This window comes from Notamacropus eugenii, chromosome X, assembly GCF_028372415.1.
Source record: "Notamacropus eugenii isolate mMacEug1 chromosome X, mMacEug1.pri_v2, whole genome shotgun sequence".
Classification (NCBI taxonomy): domain Eukaryota; kingdom Metazoa; phylum Chordata; class Mammalia; order Diprotodontia; family Macropodidae; genus Notamacropus; species Notamacropus eugenii.
Window position 1 is genome coordinate 43,691,077 of NC_092879.1, and position 22,346 is coordinate 43,713,422.

General features: G+C 43.9%; 1 protein-coding gene across 3 annotated transcripts in view; it reads right to left on the minus strand.

Moving 5' to 3' along the window:
- The window catches only part of TMEM255A (transmembrane protein 255A), a 93,452-nt gene that overhangs the window by 32,137 nt on the left and 38,969 nt on the right, over positions 1 to 22,346 (minus strand). For 2 of the 3 annotated variants that reach the window (XM_072626612.1, XM_072626613.1), the window contains 5 exons: positions 17,098 to 17,187; positions 13,574 to 13,642; positions 12,668 to 12,756; positions 6,290 to 6,352; positions 114 to 276 (listed from right to left, as the gene is read on the minus strand). In XM_072626612.1, coding sequence (XP_072482713.1) covers positions 114 to 276; positions 6,290 to 6,352; positions 12,668 to 12,756; positions 13,574 to 13,642; positions 17,098 to 17,187 — 474 coding nt within the window. The remainder of the gene's footprint in view (positions 1 to 113; positions 277 to 6,289; positions 6,353 to 12,667; positions 12,757 to 13,573; positions 13,643 to 17,097; positions 17,188 to 22,346) is intronic. The other variant, XM_072626614.1, reaches the window with a different exon arrangement.

A 22,346-nucleotide genomic window follows, 5' to 3' on the forward strand; every position in this document is an offset into this window, starting at 1 on the left:
ACTCAAAGTAGATTTACCTGGTTTCCAAACTTTGGATCTCATTCTCTCCCCCTCCCCTCAGGGCACTACAAGCAGGATGTTTTGTGCCCCAGGACTCCCTCTTCTCTCCTTACCATATCTTTAAAGCTTCCAAGAATGGCTGCAGTGATGATTCCCAAGAAGAGTCCTACTATATTCAAGATGGTGGCCGACCACAGCAGGTGGTAGAGATGGATGATATCCTGGCAGCTGCTGACATCAATGTATTCATAGTAGCCTCCAGAGATCTCCACACGGCTAGATAGGGAAAGGAGGAGGACATACACACACACATACATCAGTTTCCCAGGAGTACCCTAGGGTGTCCTATAGTCATGGGGATCGAATGGCCCAATGGATAAAAAGCACAGAGGGATGTCCTGGAAATAAAAGCATTTTGGAAATAAGACACTCTATCAATCCAAGGTATGGTTCATATCATGAGAGGCAGTATGGTGTAGTAGATGGAGAGCTAGCATTAGAGTGAGAGAAACCTGGGTTCAAGTTCCATTTTTGACCCTTACTAGCTATGAGACCCTAGGCAAAGCACCTCCCTTCTTCTCCCTCAGTTGTCTCATCGAGCAAATGACTTAGAAATGGAAGACATGCCCAACTTGTCCAAAGGCCAAGAGCTAGAGTAGATGTTCCTTTGAGGTCCTTTCTAGCTCTTAGATCTGTGAGTCTGTAGACCCAAGCTGTCAGTCTCTGTCTACCTAAGCAAGGCCAAATCAGCTGAGAGTCAGAGCACGAAAATGAATGATGACATTGGCAGCCCATGGTCCTTTGAATGAAAAGCAGCATGGTAGAGCAGAGAGAGATCTGGCCTGGGAGACTAGAAGACTTGCATTGGAATCCCAACTCATAGACTAGCTGTGTGAGGGTAAGTGCAAGTCACTTACCCTCTCCTGGCCCAGTTTCCTCATCTGCAAAATGAGGGTGTTAGAATTGATAATGTCTAAGGGTCCCTTCCAGCTCTAAGTCTATGAACCACATATTGAAATGAATGTTGCTGATAGGCCCTACCTTAAGAAAGACTGACCTCAATATTCCAATCATGCAGGACATGCTTACTCTGTTTACTCAAGGAACCAAATGGTTTTTTAAACTGAATTTCCCTAGCACATTCCACATATGCCTCAAGAGACCAAAATGTGCTGTATGAACATTTTTTCAGTAACATATCTACTTCATAAACTGAAGGACACTTGTTTAGGGGACTCAGATGAAATCCACCAAAGAATGGGCCTGAGTGACGAAAAGGGTGAGGGTGGATACACAGATAGTGGAATCTGAGGGCCTGAGCTCGAATCCTGCCTCTGCTACTTACTAGTTGTATGACCTTGGACAAGTCCCTTCTGCTCCCTGTGCCTCAGTTTTCTATTCTGTAAAATGAGGAACTAGATGGCCTCTGAGATTCCTTCCAGGTCTAGTTATAGAATCCTACATAAGACCATGGGCAGATCTCAGTTTCCTCCTCTGTAGAAGGAGGGAGTTGAGCCATATAATTACTAAGGTCCCTTCCAGCTCGGAATGCTATGATTCTCCTGGTTTTGTTTGTTTTGTATTCACATCCCCAGGGCCTAGCCCAGTGCCTTGAACACAGTAGGTGGTTGAATTAATGACTAATTAATAATTAATTCATGAATTACTAACAAATAACTAATTAATGACTGAATATTGAGTGGATTCAATGATTCCAGTTCCCGATGCAGTAATATCAGTCTCTATGTGGTGAAGTATGCAGACTGCCTACTTACTTGAGTGTGCTGGCACTGGGTACTGCCAGTAACGGTGACCAGGTGACCATGTCTCCATCCCTAAGTATGGAATACTTCCAGTGCAGCCAGCATGAGGACACAGTACGACAGAGGAACCAAAGAGGAGGAGGCTTCCTCTTTAGAGGAGGCGTGACTAACACAATGCAACAAATGGAGAGCAAGGAACAGTTTCTGGAACCAAATTCCAAGTGGGGTACTACAGACCAGAATATAGTGGAAAGGATGCTGAATTTGAGCTCAGATACTTATTGGGGCACTTAATTTTCTCATCTGGAAAGTGAGGGAAATGGGCCAGATCAGAGTTGTCAAACACTCAGCCTGGGCCTGGGTAGCCCCAGTGCTGCCTGAAGCAGGTTAAAATGTACTTGAACAATATTGAACAAAATAAATACAATAAAACATAGATGATGTTAATTTGTGGTTTTCTAAGTTGAGAGGTCACCTGCTGGGATCCTTAGAAGCGGGGTTTGGTGGCCTCCATTTCTATTTGAGTTTGATACCACTGGACTGGGGCAGCTAGGGGACACTGCAAGAGATAAAGGGCCAGAGCCTGGAGTCAGGAAGACTCATCTTCCTAACTTCAAATCTGGCACAACACTTACCAGGACAAGACACTTCACCTTATTTGCCTCTGTAAAATGAGGGAGGCAGCTAAGTAGTACAGTGGATAGAGTACCAGCCCAGGAGTCAGGAGGGCCTGAGTTCAATTCAAACTCACTAGCTGTGTGACCCTAAGGCAAGTCACTCTGTTTGCCTCAGTTTCCTCATCTTTTAAATGAGCTGGACAAGGAAATAGCAAACCACTCTACTATCTTTGTCAAGAAAACCCCAAATGGGGTCATGAAGAGTCGGACATACCTGAAAAACAACTAAATAACAGTGACAACCACCACTGGACCAGATGACATGGGAGATACCTTTTTAGCTCTAGAATGATCATTCTATATGTCAATAACATCACAGAAGGTTGGGCATGGGAGAAATCAGTAGGGGCCAACGTAGTCCAGCAAGGCTTCCTGAAGGAAGGGGGATTTGAGCTGGGCCTTACCAAGGAGTGGTAGAATTTGGAGAGAGGGACAAGGGGACAGAAAAAATGTACTGGAAGCAACATAAGATAAGGCTAGAGTTGGGTGGGGCCAGATATCAGAAGGTATTGGATACCAGGCAATGAAGTCTGTATTTGATACCCCAGAGAGAGCTTGAAGAATACAGAAATGGGACACTCCTTGCAATTAAGCATTCACCTCCTCTGCAGATTGGCAAGGGTGGGGGAGGAGGATCTATTTGCTCCCTTCTTTACCAGGAGTCAAATCATAGGTCCTTTGGCTCAAAACTTTGATCCCAGACACCACATGTGATCTGTCCTTTTGGATGCTAGAACATTAAAAGCCCAGAAAAGAGTACTATTGACTATAGGGATGTGTTAGTATTCAGGAATTCAGTTCAGAAATTATTTTAATGCTCTGATTTTATAGGGATAGGGTTAGGGACTAGTTCTGTGGGTTTTAATGGAAGAGGGAACTCCCAGGGGAAGAAATCCCCTCCACTAATACAAGTCAGCACTTGCTCCATAAATACCGAGAGACCAAATGATTTGCCCAGTCATGGAGTCAGTATGTGTCAGAAGCGGGCCTTGGAGCCCAGGTTTGCCTGGCTTTGAGATGCCCCTATCCGCTAATGCTGTGGGTTATTGTTCACTAAAAGGAGTTCAGATGCAGTTTCAAATGGTTTACCCAGTGGAGTGTTTTTGTTTGTTTGTTTACATAATGGGGGGGGGGGTGTTGATAGTAGAATCAAACTGACCGTACAGATTTGGTGTTTTACAAATGGCTCTTTGTTCTTATCTGGATCAATTTGTTGATCAGTTTTTAAAAAGTAAAATATTCTTTCAAAATGGCAGCTGCACCTGCCCCCTCCTCTCTGCTCCCATGGGCATCAACCTCATTCAGGCCCTTGCTGCCTATACAATAGCCTCCTGGAACAGTCTCTGTCCACAGTCTCTCCCTTCTGTAATCCACCCCTGCCTGCACACAGCTGCTGCATTAACGCTCCGATGCGTCTGTGTTGTTCCTACCTCTCAATATTCCCTTCACTGATGGGTACATTCATGCATGGATTCATCTCTTTATGCCTTCTTCATGAATCTTCGTAGAGAATTTGAGGAGCATAACATTATGTTATAATGGCTAGGGCAACGTACCCGGATATAGAATAGCCCAAGGTCTGAATACTGCCTCAGATACTTTACTTACTAGCTATGTGACTCTGGATAGGCAACTTCCCTCCCTGGGCCTCAGTTTCCACTCATGAAAGATGAGGTGAGACTAGATGGCTTGGGAGGTCCCTCTCTACTCTCAATTCAGGATCTTTTGAGCCTAGGAGTTGGAAACATTCCTCCGGTTCTTTGTATACCCTTTGGCTATGCACCTGCCATCCCAAATACTAGCCATGTGACCAAACCACTTCCCTTAGTAGTCACAGATGTCCTCACCCATCTTATTCCACTTCTTGTATGCAAATCATCATTGATAAACATGCTTCACCCTACTTATATCAATCATGCATTTTACTATTGCTTTTTAATCTTCCTAAAATAGTTTTCCCTTGCTCAAAAACCTTCGATGGCTCCCCAGGACCCAAGGGATCAATTTTAAACTCCCCCTGAGATTCAAAAATTTCCCAACCTGGTTCCAACCTACCTCTCCATCTTTACTTCTCACTGCTCACCAATATGAACTCTGCTCTGGCCAGGCTGGGCTCCTCACTGACCTCATTTCCAACTCAAAACCTTTGCTCATGTTCTTTCCTTTTCCATCAGCCTGTTCTAGTCCTGTTCTAAGCTAAGTTCTGTCCTCTCCAACAACACAAACTTTCCTGATCATTTCTGGTACAGTCTGCACCACTCATCTTGGCCCTGAATATACTGCCTTGTATGTTATTAATGGCTTCATATTTGTGTATTTTTTCTCCTCAACGAGATAATGAATTCCTGGAGGCAGAGACTGTGCGTGTATGTTAGTGTATGTCTATCTTTTTTGTGCATCTTGGGTCTGGCACATAGTAGGCACTCAATAAACCCTTGATGAATGAATGGTGTTGAGTTGTTGGGTTAGAGGGTCATAGATGTTAAGCTAGTACTTAGATGTTAGAAAGCTCAATCTCCTCAATTTAGAGATGAGGAAACTGAGGCAGACAGAGGTTAAGGGATTTGCCCAAGGTCACACAACTACTAAGCAGGACTGAGGCAGGATTCAAATTTGGGTCTTCTTGAATCCAAGTCCAATGCTCTGTCTGCCATACCACACTGCCAAGAACCGTAGCAGCTAACATTATATGACTTATCATTATATGTAGGAATATCTGTATAGCACTTTCAGATTTATGAAGCACTTTACATATATCTGATTTTGACAACAATTCTGTGAGTCAGGTGCTATTATTATCTCCATTTTACAGCTTGGGAAACTGAGGCAAACAGAAGTTCAGTGATTTGTCCAGGGTTACACTAGTAAATGTCAGAGGCCAAATTTGAACTCAGGCCTTCCTGACTCCAAACCTAGGTTTCAGTGGGCCATCTAGCTGCTTCTTGAAGTGATCATCAGAATGAGCATCCTGTATTTGTCTTCCCCTTCTTTGCTCTCAATGTGTGTGTCTGATCTTGGGAAAACTAAACAACATCTCTCCCACTGTCTAGTTTATAAAGGCCTGGAACAGGGGTGTGTTAATGAGAGGCTGTATAAGCTCTTTGAGCCTCGATTGTCCTATCTGTGAAGTGAAAGGCTTGGACTAGACCAGGAGTGGGGAACCTGGGGCCTTGAGGCAACATGTAGCCCCCTAGGTCTTGAGTGTGGCCCTTTGAATTCAAACTTTATAGAACAAATCCCCTTCATAAAAGGATTTGTTCTGTAGGACTTGGACTCCATCAAAAGGCTGCACATGAGGACTTAGAAGGCCACATGTGGCCTTGAGGCTGCAGGTTCCCCACCCCTACACTAGACAATCTCTTGAGTCTCTTCCAAGTCTGGGGTTCTACGGTTCTAAGGCAGGGGAAGACTCCTGCTCTTTCTAAAAGGCATCATGGTATAGCAGATACAGTGCTGGCCTTAGAGTAAGAAAGTCTGGGGTTCAAAACCTGTTGTGTGGGCTTCAAACTTGCTGTGTGTCCTTGGGCAAATTATTCAAATCCTCTCAGTTTCAGTTTCCTTGTGTCTAAAATGAGAGGGATGGACTAGATGGTCTCCGAGGTCTCTTCAGGCTCTAGATCCAGGAGCCTAGAGATGACTTTAGATAAATCATTTCCCCTCCCTGAATGTCAGTTTCCCCCTCTGTAAAATAAGAGAGTTGGAGTCGATGGCTCTAAGGTCCCTCCCGGCTCTACATTTCTGCTGATTCTGTGACATTGATCACACAGTCCTGTGTCCCACTGGCTTCGGTGAATTTCGGCGGGCAGAGAGTGGTGGAAATTGTTTCTGTAGCACCATACAAATGACTACCTGGTCGTTTTTCTCCCGACATTTTTCTTCTTGGCCTTCTTTCCAGGAAAAGTGCTGGGGGAGCTGGCAATTGATTAAAAATAGGTGAGGAAGACATATACGCACGCATTAGGCAAAACCACGGTCCCTCGCCCCTGGGGGCTGGTCAGCAGCTATATTTAGTTCTTGTGGTCAGGTCTGAATTTTAGCTGGCCTGAAAAAACCTTGGTACTGGACAGCGGCTGTTTCACAGAGATGTTTTCCTTCTATTATGGGATTACTGCTTCCTGACTCTTGGGCCTTAGATGGACTGCAGACTCCCCGTATAACAGCTGGGGCTAATCTCTAAGTGACCTTGTCCTTGGAAAGGGCTTCCAAATCTTTCCAACTGGAAGCCAGCTTCCTACCTTCATGCAAGTGAAGGGTTAGTCATTCAGCAGGGACAATTTGTTAATCTTTTGCTTCCTGTCCAATATGATGTTTCTATCAAGTGGAATCAAAATGGTCTTTGGTATAGTGAGAAGGGTGTTAGAGGACCTGAGTTCAAATCCTACTTGTGTGACCTTTCCTTCCCTGGGTCTCATTTCCCTCTCCTATAAAGTGAGGGGATTGAAGTAGAGGGGATCTGAGGGTCCTTTCTCTTCTAAATCTAGACCTCAGATCTAGAATACTCTCTTTCTCTTCTTTAGACACTTAAAGATGATAATGCTATACTTTATTCGAAACAAAGCCGATGCTATTGAAATATCAACTGATTCAAAGGATGACGGAGTGCACACTGAGACAGGGTAGCCTGGTGGAAGTGACTGCTGTACCCGAAGCCATGAAGACCACCACCTTAGTGCTGCTTCATGGATTTACTAGGTGTGTGACCATGGGCAAGTCAATTCGCCTCTCTCAGCCTCAATTACCTCATCTGTAAAATGGGAAGAATAATCTCCATAACAGTTACAGGGTTGTTGCACATAAAACCATTTGCAAGTAATTAAACACTCGATAGCAAGGCTTTTTTGAATCACATGATTTCTTTGGTCAAGGAACTCCCACTGAGGTAATTCCCCCCACCAATGAGGATGGGCATCCATTTTGCAACTTATAGTGTCGGGGCATGGAGAGGTACAATGATTTGCCCAGAGTCAAATAGCCAGCAAGTATCAAGGGCAAGATTTAAACCCAGCTCTTATTGACTTGAGGGTACCTATGCCACAAAACAGTGGCTCATAAAACTGAGGGTCCAGAGACTGATACAGATGAGGAGGGGCCTAAACGTTGGTACGTCAGGAAAAGCCACTGAGTCTTTCCTGGCCCAAGGGGAACCTTGGGTTGTTGGAAGGCTGAAGCTAGAGGCAGCCCATTTCCTGCTTAAACTCCGAGTGGCTGTGGTGGGGTTCTAGGGGGGCAGAGGCCATCTATGTGAGCTGGAGCTAGGGAAAAACACAATCTACATGCTCTGAATTTAGACTGCAGAGAAGTGGCATTGAGGGTATTGACAGTCAGGCCTGGCCATTCCCAAGTTTGAAGATACCAAGGGTACAGAGCTGGCAACAGGCCACTAGCAAAGTGCCAGGGACCAAGCAACTTTATTTTCTGTCACTTTGTGGTCAGTTACTTGTGTGTGTATTGTAGCTACTCTAGAGAATGCAAGCACCTTGAAGGTAGGAATGATTTTGTTTTTGTCTTTGTATCCATCCCCAGCATCTGGCTTAGTCCTTGCATATGGCAGGTTTTTAATAAATGTTGGCAGAATCGAAAGTTTTGCATTGGGTTACTTACATATATATTAAATTATGTAGTTGGGATGATCACCTGTATTGAGCCCCCAGCACAGTATCTGGCATGTAGAAGGAGCTTAATAAATGCTTCACCTGTATTCAGCACTCAGCACAGTGCCAGGCATATAGGAACTTAATAAATGCTAACTGACTGAGCATGTTATATCCAAAATTATGATGCTTATGGTGTCTGTTTGTAGATGTTTAAGTGTACCCAACATACTTTATAGGGACTGCAAATTTCACACTAGGAGGGGAATGTGGGGAGACCAGCAAGAGGGCATTTTCACTTTTCACTTTATTTGCTATGCTATTTGCTTGAATATTTTTTGTTTTCTACTGATGCAGGGATAAAATGAATCAGAAAGTTGGTAAGATGCCACAAGGTCAAAAATATTAGTTGTCAAGAAAACTGTGATGCTGGGACCTTCTGAGCAAGAGACATGGGGTCCTTTAGCAAAGCCAGGAAGAATTAGTGAGAAACAAACATATGTATATAAGAGCAGAAGGGCAGGAAAACCCAAGAGAATACAAAACAAAGAATGCTTACACATCTGGCCAAGAGAAAGCAAAAGGGCCAGTTGTGGTGACTTCAACACAAAGGAGAAAATAGTGAGAGTGGCAAAAATACATTGGATAGTCAGCATCTAATAATGTCATAAAAATGAAACTGATTAGTAGGAAACTGATCAATTAAGTTGATTCATAAATTAAGTTGATTAATAGGAAATGAATGATAATGAGGTAGAAATCATTCCTCAATCAGCCATCTGTACAGAGACAGCACTGATCAAAATCAATACATATCTAGAAGACAGAGTAAAAATGAGAAAAAAAGATGTGATATACAATCAGAACAACTCCAACCCAATCTCTTTAGACTTGTAATTAATGCTAAAAATGGGATACAGATGAAAAGACATCCATACCATGACTGTTATTTCATATGAAAATTCAACTGGTGTAAATCAGTGGCCAGAACAAGAGACTCAAAAGAACCTAAAATCCACTCCAATCAGCAGAGAGATGTGGCAGTCAAGGGTAACGCTGGTTTAGAATCTAAACTCATTTATAAAATCTTATGGGAAAGAATGGGAGAAGATTATGAGCAGTGTCACCTCATAAAACAGAAAAAAACTGAAGCAATTTAAAGAAATCTTTGCCAAGAGACTCCAACTAAGCAAAATAAACCTGGGTGGGGGGCATTTAAGGATGAAACTGAATGAAGGACAACAAAGGGAAGAGCTCCGTAAAGGAGATATATTTTATCATATATGTAGATCTGTAAAATAGATATATTTTCAATATGCTCTTCATCATTAAGGAATGGAGCTATCATACTTGTACTTTAACTTCATAATCTTTTGGATGGGCCTACAGAGGAGTTAAAGAATGACAGAGAGGAGAACAAAGATGGGAAACCATTGGACCAGAAGAAGTATGTATCCCCAGAGGGGTTCTGTATGAGTTCGGGAGGTGGTGTAATCATGAGTGCAGCAAAGGATCAGTTTTCACAGTATCTGAGGGAGAGGAAGGAAAAAAATCTCAGGCTTTATTACTACCAAAACAACGTAACTGAGAGAACATGAATAATGACCAACCTACATGCCTAATTTTCCATCTATATAAATATTTTATGAGAATCATCTCCCCCCACATGGACAGCATACTTGATGAGGGCATTAGAAGGGAAAAGGCAGGTTTCTGCAAGTGATATTTCATAGTCCACCACATCTTTACCACCACGCAATGGAAGACATAGAGAAAATAAGATCCTGCTGTGCTTACTGCTTGGGGACTATAAAAAAGCATTTTACTTGATGGTGAAAATGTGATCTTAAAGACCATCCTCCAACAAGGGGTCTTCTATGCATCAAAATTATACGACATATAACAGGAAATATATAATCACAGCTTCTTTGATCATTAATAAGAGAAGCAGGGAGCTGTATCTTCAGCCAAGGTGTACCTCACTGTCTTGGAGATCCAAGATAAAGGGTGATGCCCTAGAGAGAGAGGGAGGAAGCCCCTGCAGGCTATCCCATTTATATGTGACATGTTGAGGACACCAAGCCCTGGAAGAGATCGGAAGTACAGGACAGAGAAGAGTTGGGCCTGACCAGATACCCAGGAAAACCAAACAGATGAAGGCTGCCTACTTGTCCATATGCAATTTTAAGGACAACCTACTGAGCCTCATTCTGTGTGTGTGTGTGTGTGTGTGTGTGTGTGTGTGTGGATGTGGATGTATGGGTATGATATGTGTGCACACACACATATTGCATATATACACAAACCTCAGAATATGTCCATGAGAAGACTGAGACTGATACTGTATTGTTTTCTTACTGAGGTGTTCACAATTCATTCTGTCCCATAACCGTCTAAGTCATGCTTCTTTGTCTCTGAACTTAGTTCAAAGTTCAGCTGGTGTATAATAGGTTAAATTTTAAAACACATCGATCCTTGCCTCAAGGAATTTTGTTAACCTTGGGAAATGTGTGTGAACAGAAAGGGAGTTTGGGCCTGTTATCTTTACACCACCAAGCTATCCTTCAAGGATATCTGGTTTGCCGTTCAAAAGTCTGAGCCACTATCTCACACCTGGACTCAAACAAAGAGCACTTTTTAATCTTTGTTAGCCTCAATGACCAAATTTCCAACCAATCATATTGTTCCCCGTGCCTCAGCTCTGGAATCAATCATACTGCTCTTAATTCAATGATGTCTTCTACCCTGTTCTGTTCATTGTTCTGCACTCCCCAAAGCCTACAGAAAGGGAACTGGCCTTTTGTTTGGGGTCTTTGGCATTAATGGAGTCAAGACACTGACTCATTTATTGACTGGTAGCATTCCCTTGCTAATAAATGCCATCTTGTGTGGAGATCTGCCTCAGTTTACCCTTTTGTTGAAATTTAATTATGAAAATATATTTGTATGTATGTATGTATACACACAAATACACCTTGGGGGAGATATTGCAAATGGACAATGAATTGGATCCACAATTTAATAGGGAGACTTCTAGGAGATTGTGTTTAATTTTCAGTGCTTCCAAATTATCCGAGAAACAAAGGCTCATCTTTTTAATGCCCATTTCTTTCAATGTTGTTGTGGTATGACTGTGGGACCTGCAACCTTACTGTCTTAGAACTGAAAATGGGCATTTCCCCAAGGGCAATGAAATCCTAAGGCACACAGTGAGTATTAGATTATAATAGATGAGGAATTCTGAAGAAATGGAGGAAAAAAAGTTATTCAAGAAATGTTTGAGTGAAAAAGAAGATGGGCTTGTCATACTAACTGAAGGGAGTTGGTGTGCTCCATTCTTGTCAAGGAAGGTCCCCAGAACACTGGGAGTATCCTCTGTGAACTTATGGGAAAAGAAGAACAAGAATCTCCCAGTCTGGGCTGGAATGAAAGATGGCCAGTGCTCAGTTGATTATATTCAGAAAGGGCAAGGAACATGTAAGTAATAGAAAGCCCAGGAATCCCTAAATCTCATCTCCAAACTAATGAAAGAGACAGTTTCGAAGAAAGTAGAAGCACTGACTAGTTAAGTCTTTCTTTGAAGGCTGAAGTCAGGGAGGGGCTAATGAACATAGAATAGACAAAGTCAAAAGTCGGGACGAACAACTGTCCAGGGAAAGGGGCAAGAGCTGACCCCAAGATTCCAGAACTTCCTGAATAAATGCAAGAAGAATCCTGGGGATGAAATGTTAGCAAGATTAGTAACAGAGATTAAACTGTACCACTTCAAGGTCCACACTAGAACAATTTGCAGCCCACACTCACGGTTTCTTTTCTCCATGTCTCTCTTGTAGACTCAGTTTAGGCATCACCTTTTAAAGGAAGCCCTTTCTGATCCCCATCTCAACCCCCAAATACTCATTCCCTCACTCCCAACCCATTTGGTATTGAATTACTTTTGTGTTTATTCTAAATTCTACTTATTCTAAATATACTTCTCTGTGTACTTGTGTCTTCCTCGTTAGAATATAAGCTCTGTAAGAGTAGGGAGTATTTCATCTTTTGCCTTTCTATCACCACCACCCGGGACAGTGGTGGCACATAGCATGGGCTTAATAAATGTTTGTTGATTGTGCGATGCTCCCTCTGGCTTTCCATACACAACTGGCACTATTTGAGTGGGCGCAGTCTTACATATTCCAGCTATGTGTTCTAATCTATATCCCCACCTCGACTGCAAATCATTGGACCCAAATTCGAGGCTGAATTCAGGGAAAACTTTCTAATAATTCAAGGTGTTCCAAAGTGGAGTGGGCTGCCCCAATAGGTAGTGGGGCGCTCTCTATGGTGGTCTCCAAGTAGTGTCCGCTTGTCCAGGATGTTTCAGTGGAGATTCCTGCCATGGGTAGGTTGGGCTAGACAGCCTCTGTCAAAGAGCCTCTGTAGTGCCTTCCAACTCTCCCATTTAGTTATTCTATGCCTGGCATGTAGCTGGTGATTATGAGCTTAATAAATGCTCAGTAACTGACTGATTGTGTGACCACATCCTCTAGCTCTTTGATAGCTGCCCCCATCACAATAGCCAGCCCAGGGCTGAGTGAGTACCCCATACCCCCTCCTACCCCCTTCCCAGTCCTGCTCCAGGCTCACTACTTACTTGCCACAGTTGTAGAGATCACAGCAGAAGCAGGTATTGCCCCTAATCCTGGATTTGCAATAGCCCTGGTTTGCACGGAGGCAGTTCACCTGAAGGGGAAGAGGGGTAGTTAGGCAAGGAGGGGGGTAGGAATGGAGCCGGGGACTGGAAAGAGTGTTAATGAAGATGGAGGCCATTAGTAAGGATTTCTTGCAAGCAAACAACCCAGAGGTGAAAAGTGGGGGACTGGGCAGGGAGTTAGATGTCTATGACCGGAGTTGGAAGAGGCTGGTTGCTGGATGGTTGAGTTTATGTCCATCCTCAAACTGGAGGAAGGATTTGAATTAGCAAGGAAAATGGGAAGTGCAAGGCCTCTTGGCTCCTTCCCTGAGATGCTTGGACAGCAACCCGTGCACCCCTTTCCCCACCCCCCATGCTTAGAGAGGCTCCAAGAAAGCAACCTTCACAAGGGAGAACAGGAGGGAAAGAGGGGGACAAAGAAGACATGGGAGACTCAGAGCAGCCAAGCAATCCTACCATGCCATGCCACCATATACTTTATTTTGCCAGCAAGCGGATGCTGTCTGTCGTGAATGAAGATGGTGCCACTGGCCAGAGTTGAGTTTCCAGGCCTAGGAAATGCCTTGGCCCTGAGCCATGCACACTCTCACCTCATCCCTCTTGTGGCCAGGGTCACATACCTGGGAAGTAACTGGCTGGGGCCAGGGGCATAGCCTGGCTCTGGAACACAGTGAAGCTATGTGGGCCACACGGGGACATAAAGCCTGCTCTTGGCTCCTTAGCCCACTGACAGCTAGCTGCAGATTCTCCCCAAAAGACCAGCTCTAGTCCTGTGGGAAGGAAGGGGTGGGGGGGGATTTGGGAAGGGGGGGAGGATGGCCTCTCTGGGAAGCCTCCTACTCTTACCTCCTCAGCTTCCTTCTGGGATGTCTTGGAGTAGTAGTGACAGCGGTTTGCGTAAAGAGGTTTGAGATCCTGGGAAAAATAGAATAAAGGCAAAGAGGTTGGATGTTTGGTAAGCAAAGAGAAGAGCTTTGTTTAGCAATGAGGGAGATGCACACACATACACACCATTGAGTGGGATGGGAAGAGGAAGACCAAATGAGAAGGTTGTTCTTTTCAGGAAGCAGCAACCAAGTTCCCTATAGAGGTGAAATGTCCCTGACACTTGAGGGGACCCCAGAAACCCAAGTCAACTCTCTCCTACCTGGGGCATACCCAAAGCCCACTGAACATGACCTGACAAGTTGAATTTTGTCTCTTCTCTTCGTTGATTTTTGACTAGATATAATAACAATAGCTACCACTTTACATCTCATTGGATCCTCATAACCACCTTGTGAGGTAGGTACTATTATTGTCCCTCATTTTACAGATGAAGAAACTGACTGAGAGAGATTAAATGACTTCTCCCAGGTTACACAGTTAATAAGTATCAGGAAGGATTTGAACTCGGGTCTTCTTGATGCCAACATTTTTCACTGTACCACCTAGGTGCCCAGATGAGTGGAGGGCAGAGATTAAAGTGATGGACAGAGGAAGTGGTCAGTTGATGCTCGTATGGAGTGTCACTAAGGCTGTGGAGTGTTAATGGCCAGAGGGTAAATGGGTTTGTCTCTAGTGAGGGGAAGGAGGACAGGGGAAGGGAGGATGCTCTCTTGAAGTATCTGTGATATGGGATACACTGTCTTGAGCAAAGCCTAGAAACCAGAGAGCTGGCTATTTTCAACAACCCAGCCTTTGATACCACTCCTGTGAGGCCCTTGAGAGTGGTTTCCAATAACAAGGCTACTCATTGGCTCCCTAAGACAAATCAGGCTCCTACTGTTACTGTCTCCTGTGTTCAGCTTCTCCTTCTTTCACAGGAGCACTCTTGACATGTGACTCCATCTTGAATGTGTAATGAGCATGCACACTCCAAGCCCCCTAAACATATGAACAACTAGGTGGTGTAAATGTGTTGTTGGTACTGGTCAGGCTGGCTCAGTCTGATTGACCACCAGTTATTTACCATAAACATTTGAGAATCATCTTAGAGGTATAAATCATTTAGCAAACCTTAAAGCCCCGTGGAAATGTTAATCATTATTCTTCATGAAGCTTGTTCTAAAGTCACTAGGAGCTAGGTGTGCAGCAAGCCTACTGGGCAAGGTTGGCCTTCCCAGGGGATCTGAAGACCCTCAATCTATAGCTGGCAGGAACCTGAGAGATCATCTAATTGAATCCATGTCCTCCTCTGGAAAATGAGGGAGCTAGACTAGATGCCCTTGAGTCTCACCTAAAGAAAGTCCCTCAGTAAGTAGAAAGATGATGGGAGTCATCCAGAGGTCAATTTTGGCTACAGAAGAGTGACAGTGGGTCAGGGAGGGGCACAGATTCAAGAACAGAGGACAGTGCAGAGCTGAAATGGCTATCCATCAGGCTAAGGTTGGAGAATGAGGAACAAAGTCAGAGCAGGGGTAATGGCCTGGTGAAACCATTGGTGAGTGGTAGAAGGATTAAAAATGTTGATGTGGGTGAATGATGAAGCAATGTTGTTGTTATTCAGCTTTCATTTGTGAAGAGGACCATGATATCAGGAAGGTGATGCTATGACAGGCAAGCGAATTGGATTTAAGTGAGGCAGGGCTGTGCAGAGTCACCAGCCTCACTTTATCCTCCAGAGCCATCTGGGCCCAATGGCAAGATATAGATCAGAATAACCAGAGATTGTCCCCAGTAAAGCAATAGGGAGACATGGAATGGTAGGAGGTTAGGGGCAGTGAGGGGTAAGGCATAGTTTCTTACCCTTGTGGGTAAGGGCCAGATCTAGTGTGTGACTCAATGTGTGAATGAAGTGGACTGAGGCAGTGGCTCATGGGACTTAAGGATATGGGAGGGAAGGGAATGTGAGTGAGTAGCTACAGAAATATTAAAGTCCCCTAGCATAAGTGCAGGAGCTGGAGAGAAGAGGAGGAGGATGAACAAAGTGCTGAACTCCTTGGGAAAGGAGGAAGAATGACCACTATAGCCACCCTAATTTTGATTAGAATGAGAATTCTGACTTGAGTGAACTTCAAAGGCTGAAAGTTTGCTGAGTGAAGGAGGCAAAGAAGGTGAGTTTGAAAGGAAGGATGGAGCGCAAGGAGTCTTCAAATTCTTCTTCCAGGATCAGTGTCAAAGGTGGTGTGTGTTGGAGTCAGTTCAAACTGGCTGTCAAGAGCTGATTGTTAAATTTTGCTGTGAGCGTTTATATCTCAGAAATTGACAAGTGCAACAAATCAGGGCATGATTTATTGTTTTGTTGATCGTCTAGATGTAAGAAAGTAATGGTGAAAATGCTAATAATGCAAATTAAACTTAAAAGTATGTCATATACAATTTTTTGGGGGTAGAGCTGGTGGTTAAATATTTCCCAGCATACCCCAAGGTGTGAGAGAAGGTATAGCCAGGGGACAGCTAGATTGTGCAGTGGATAGAGCACTGGCCCTGGAATCATGAGGATCTGAGTTCAAATCCCAGCCTCAGACACTTGACACTTAACTAGCTGTATGACTCTGGCCAAGTCACTTAACTCTAACTGCCTCTCAAAAAAAAAAAAGGATAGCCAGCACTGGAGAAGAAAGCTAGTAATTTGGTCTCATCAGAGTAGAGTTAGGTCTTGGTGGAATTGAAATGAGTGTAAGAGGAAGAGGTTCAAGGTGAGAGGGCAAAGGGAAAGGGTGGGGAGGGTTGGATTAGGACACAGATGGGGACAGGTTAAGGGGGATAGGAATGAGAGAACATGGGGAGGGGCAGGGGACAGCTTTTTCTTCAGTGGTTAGTAATGAATTATTACAGGGATAGAGAAAAAGGAGAAACCATAGAGGAAATGGTGGGTGGTACATGGAGAGAGAAGCTAGCTCACACACAGTTCAGGGAGTTTTGTAGAGAGAGCTTTGGTTCAAGCTAGTTTTTGAAAACCACAAAAACACCCTTTCAGTGCTGGTAAAAATAACTACTTTGGTTTGGCTTGGCATTCAGCTTGCCAAGTTTTGGTCTCTGGGGTAATCTAGAAAGTGTTAGGGGTTTTTAAAGGCAATTGTTATGCTGGTGGGGAGGGACACCTGGGCCTGAATATCATCCTGAACCTCCCCAGAGGAAAAAAAGGCAGCCAGCTGTGACTTCCTGTCCTTGTCCCTGGTCTGGGGGCAATGTGACAGGATTCAAGGGAAGAAAAGCCCCCAACAGCCTGGATGCTAATAGAGCCCACATAGCTTAGGCCTGTTGCCAAGGTCAACACCTACCTTTACTTACCACTTAGCTACGCTCTGGTTTCCTAAGGGTGTGTGCTCTCTGAGGACTCAGGCCCCATGTTGCCTTTCCGTTTTGTCCCCTAAGCCTCTCGGCCTAGCACATGCACGCTGCAAGCATTCAGTACACACCTGCAGGACTCTGTTTGATATACTCACGATGTGCCGGGCCGCAAACACTCCATCCACAATAGCACAGCAGAAAGCAGCAATCACACCAAAACTGATGAAGACGATGGAGGCCACCAACTATGAGGAGTCAGGAAAAAGGAGGACAGACAAAACAGACAGGGTATTTGTTAACCAATCACTGCAGTTTCTGGAGAATGAGAACTCCCTCTGAATTGTGAAGAGTAATTCCAGTCTTATAAAGGCATGATTTAAAAAATGACACAGAGGCAAGGACAGGGGTGGAAGGAGGACTTGTTTCTGTCTTTGACCTCCTTGGGGTATATGCCTAGTACTGGGACCTCTGGATTACAGTGCATGCACAATCTGGTGACTTATGTAGTCCCATGTCAATTGGTTTCCAGAACAGCTAGATAAATTTACAAGTCTACCAACAAAGCATGAGTGTGCCTGTTTTCTTGTTACCTTTCCAATACTTATCATTTTCAGTTTTGCCAATCTGACAGGTGCAAGGTGAAACCTGAGATTCTTTTTATCTCATCATAACCTTCTATCTCTCCATCCTTCCCTGTGTTTTATAACCCCTAATCCTGTTCTTCATCCTCTCTGTGACCTCTAATCCCTCCACTACCTTCAGTTCTTCTCCAGGTCATCACCCCTGCATAAGCTACACTCTTCTGCCTTCCCTATCTTTCTCATTTGATGGATCAGTTCAACTTTACACTAACTAACCTCTACACTCATTCTCTTTCCCCTTTGTCCTAGGTACAATCATGCCAAGCCCCAGGTAGCTAGGTGACACTGCAGTGCATAGAATGCCAGGCCTGGAGTCAGGAAGACCTGAGTTCAAACCCAGCCTCAGTTACTTACTAGCTGTGTGACCCCAGGCAAATCACCTAGCCCTGTTTGCCTCACTTTTCTCACCTACTATTGCTATTGGCAAACCACTTCAGTATCTTTGCCAAGAAAACCCCAAAAGGGGTCATGGAGTCAGTCACAATGGAACAACAGTTTTGGATTGCTGCTATCATCCTTTTCCTTCAGTCCTGTTCACATGCAGCTGAATGGATCTGGAGACAGTCACAACACCCTGGTCACTGGGCCCACTACACATTTAAGTTACCTAATCTTAAATGGGCTTTCACTGCAACAAGGCAATCTTTCTATACTTCCATACTTGATTTGCTCTCTCACTCACCCCAGTGGCTATTTCAAACTTTGTCGTTCCTCCTCAGGTCTTCTATGGGACCTCTCTCCCCATCCTCTCAGCTAAAGATCTTTCCTCATTTTTACTGAGCCATTCAAGGAAATCTCCCCCTTCCTACCTCTTCCTCATTTCATATCACCCAGAACTCTTCGCCCACCATCTTCACTTTTATTCTTCTCTCACGAAGAGGCAGACTTCTACTACTACCTCTTCTACTACTAGTAGACTACAATCTCTTCTACTAAGATTTTGCCAAGGCAATATCCTTTACATGAATCATTAAGCCTATCTCATCACATCCCATCTTTTCCAGTAGACTACTCTCTATCATCCCCACTATCTCTCCAATGTTCAATCTCTCCCTACCTACCTCTCCCTGGCTCCTTTCTTTCTGCCTACAAAAATGCCCACGTCTCTCCCCCATCCCTCACTCTGATGCTCCTGTTTTGCTAGCTATCATCCTATATCCCTCATCCTCTTCTTAACTAAACTTGAGTAAGCTATCTACATTCAGTGCCTCAATTTTTCCTTTCATTCTCTTCTAATCTGTCTTAGGGAGCAAGAAATCTCCCCTTGTCCTGATGTGAATCTGGTCACTGGACCCAGATGGCTCCAGAGGAGAAAGTGAGGCTGGTGACTTTGCACTTAAATCCAATTCACTTGCAAGTCAAGGCATCACCTTCTAATGTCATGGTCCTCTTCAAAAATGAAGGACAAACAGCAATCTGTCTTTTGACATCATCAATTGAAGAAAACTGCTCTCTCCAAAGTCACCACCAAAATGCCAACTCTAAAGGCCTTCCTTTTCTCAGTCTTTACCTTTTTTTGACCACTCCCCAAAAGGATACTCTCCTTTTTCAGTTTTTATGACCCTGCTCTCCTCGCTTCTCATTCTAGCTGTCTGATTGTTCCTTCTCAGCTGCTCTGCTGGTTATTAACCCACATCACATCCCCTAACTGCAGGTGTTTCCAAGACTGTTTGGGGTCTTCTCATTTCCTTCTGTACTATTTCACTTGGTAATCTCATCAGTTCCCTACTCCACTGAGATGATTTTCAGATCTATACATCCAGCCCTGACTTCTCTGCTGACCTTTAGTCCTGTATCAAAGATTCCCTTTTGGACATACTGAATGGGATTCACTGTAGGTATCCTAAATGCAACATGTTCAAAACAGAGATATTATCTTTATCTCCAACCTTCTCTCCTTTTCCAGACTTCATTATTACTGATGAAGGATGATAATCGATACCACTATCATCCTCCCAGTCACCCAGGCTCACAGCCTACAAGGTGTCCTTAACAATTCGCTCTCTCTCATCCCCACTCCCCCCAATATCCAATCTGCTACATGTCTTATATACTCTCCCTTCTCTCTTCTGACACTGTCACCACTCTGGTGCAGGCTCTCAATACCTCATACCTGGCCTGCTGGAGGTGGGGGAGGTGTCTGCCTTCCTCAAGTCTCTCCCCATTCCAATCTATCCTCCATGACACTGCCAAAGTGATCTTGCTAAAGTACAAGTCTGGGCATGTCACTCCCTTCCCAATACACATTCACTAACACTAGTTCCCTATTATCTCCAGGACCAAATATAACATCCCATTTGGCATCAGCCTTATTAGTCTTCTCAGCCACACTCCATCTCCCATCTGTGTCCCCCCTTGTCTGGAATGTTCTCTTCCCTTACCTCCACCTCCCAGTTTCCATGGCTTCCTTTAGGTGCTAGCTAAAATCCCATCTTCTATAAAAGGCCTTTCCTGCTACACTGCACTTCCTGAACTCTACCCCCACCCCCTACTTTCCTCTGGTACTTCTCATTTATACTGCATATCTTTTTGCTGTACAGAGTTGTCTGCATGTTGTCTCCTTTTTAGAATGTAAGCTCCTTGAAGGCAGAGACTATGTTTTTGCCTTTCTTTGTATCCTGGTTCTTAGCACAGTGTCTGGAACTTGGTAAGCACTTAGTAAATGCTTGTTGATTGATTGCTTCCTACCTTTAATTTCCATTTTGCTTATGAATTGGAGCAATCTTTCATTTGGTTGTTGATAGTTTGCATTTCCTCTTGAAAACTGCCTGTTCATATCCTATGACTTTTTACCTACTTCTGTTCTTGTATACTCATATCAATTCCCTACTTATCTTGGATATCAGACTGTTCTCAGATGTATTTGCCATGAACTCTTAATTTCTTTCAAAGCTCAGTTCAGGTGCCATCTCCTTTGGAAACCTGGAAAGCCTTTTCTTATAAACCTCATCTTTAGTGCTGTCTCTTTCCTTTAACAATTTATATTTAGTTCTTTGCCCAGATGGTATGGTAAGCCCCCTAACGGAAGGTTAAAGTCCCTGCAGGCAGAGACTTTGATGAGTGGGTTTAGTCTTTATATGCCTAGAGCTTTAAAAAGTACAGTCCACAAAGTAAGCACTTCATACATCTTTGTTAAACTGAATGCATAATCAGTTGCTCTAAATCCAATACCCTGGAGAACTTTCACTTCCTTAATACTTCTTCACCTAACTAGTACCTTAAACCCTTGGGTTAGAAACTTCTGAGCCCCAAGCAATTGCTAATCAGTGTTTCTAGTATCGGTGACGTCAGAGATGGGAAATCAAACGAGCCTTCTAGAGACTCCACCCTTTTCTATAAAACACTTGGCCCTCATTCAGATGGTTTGAGGAGCCAGAACCCAGATGTGCCTGCACTGAGCCTGGAGGAATGACAAGAGTCTGGTAACCTCAGAACTAAGCCAAGTGGGCTGTGTCTTGGTGGATCATCAAGCTCCCATCTCCTGCTGAGGCTGGCAGATCATCTCACCTAAGATCCAGACACCTCTGCTGGCTAGATCACCTACCAATGTATCTTACCCCTCTGAAGATCTCATTACAGAATCACATAGTTGTAGACTGGAATGGACCTCAGGTGCCCATGGCCCAAAATAATAATGATGATGATAACTGGCATTGATATAACGCTTTAAGGTTTGCCCAACACTTTCTATATGTTAACTCATTTGATCCTCACAGCATCCTTGTGAAGTAGGTGCTTTATTATCCCTATTTTACCAATGAGGAAACTAAGGCAATCAGGGTTACATAGCCAGTATAAGTGTCTGATGCTGGATTTGAACTCAGGTCTTTCTGATTCCAGGATCCTACCCCTTCACCACCCAGCTGCCCCATGCCACAGTGGTGATACATATCAAGCCTAGAGTTCACTAAAATCCTCAGATATTTTTCACAACAACTGTAGTCTAGTCAGACCTCCACCATCTTGCATTTGTGAAATTAATTTTTCGAATCCAAATGGAAACTGATTTTTCGAATCCAAGTGTAAGATTTTACATCTATTCCTACGATTTCATCTCCTAAATTTGTCCCAGTGTTCTAGCTTGCCAAGAACTTTCTGAATCCTAACTCTATCATCCAACATGAAGTCTACTATTCCCAGCTTCATGTCATCTGCAGACATAAGAAGTATGCCATCTAGGTCTTTATGCAAGTTGTTGAAAAAGTGCGAAAAAAAACCACACTGGGAGAAGCACTCACACACTCCCATCTAACACACCTTTCCATTGGATTCCACCCTTAAACATGCATCTTATTCTGTTGACGGACAATGTCAATAGTAAGAAACGTCTTCCCTATATTCTCAGCTGAGATCTGCCTCCATCTCTACTTCCTTCCCCCATCATGCTTGGTTTTTCCCTCTAAGTCTACATATGACAAATGTCCTCAGAACAGCCCTTCAAATAATTGAAGACATATATTGTGTTCTTAAGACTTCTCTTCCCTGGTCCTTCAACTGATTCTGACATGCTAGCTTATAGTCTCCTCTCTATCCAAATCACTCCATTCTGGTTGAGCTCTAGTTTTCACTATCATTTGGAAAATGTGGCCCCCATCTGCCAAGAAGAGGCATCCCTAAGGACAAAGAACTGATGGCATTCAGGGGGAAAGGAAGGAGAAAGCTAGTAATTTGCTTGGCGATGCTCAAATATGGCAGCTCTTGGGAGTCCAACCCCATTTAATTGAGGAAACTACTCTTAACAGGAAGAAGTGTAGTATAGTAGA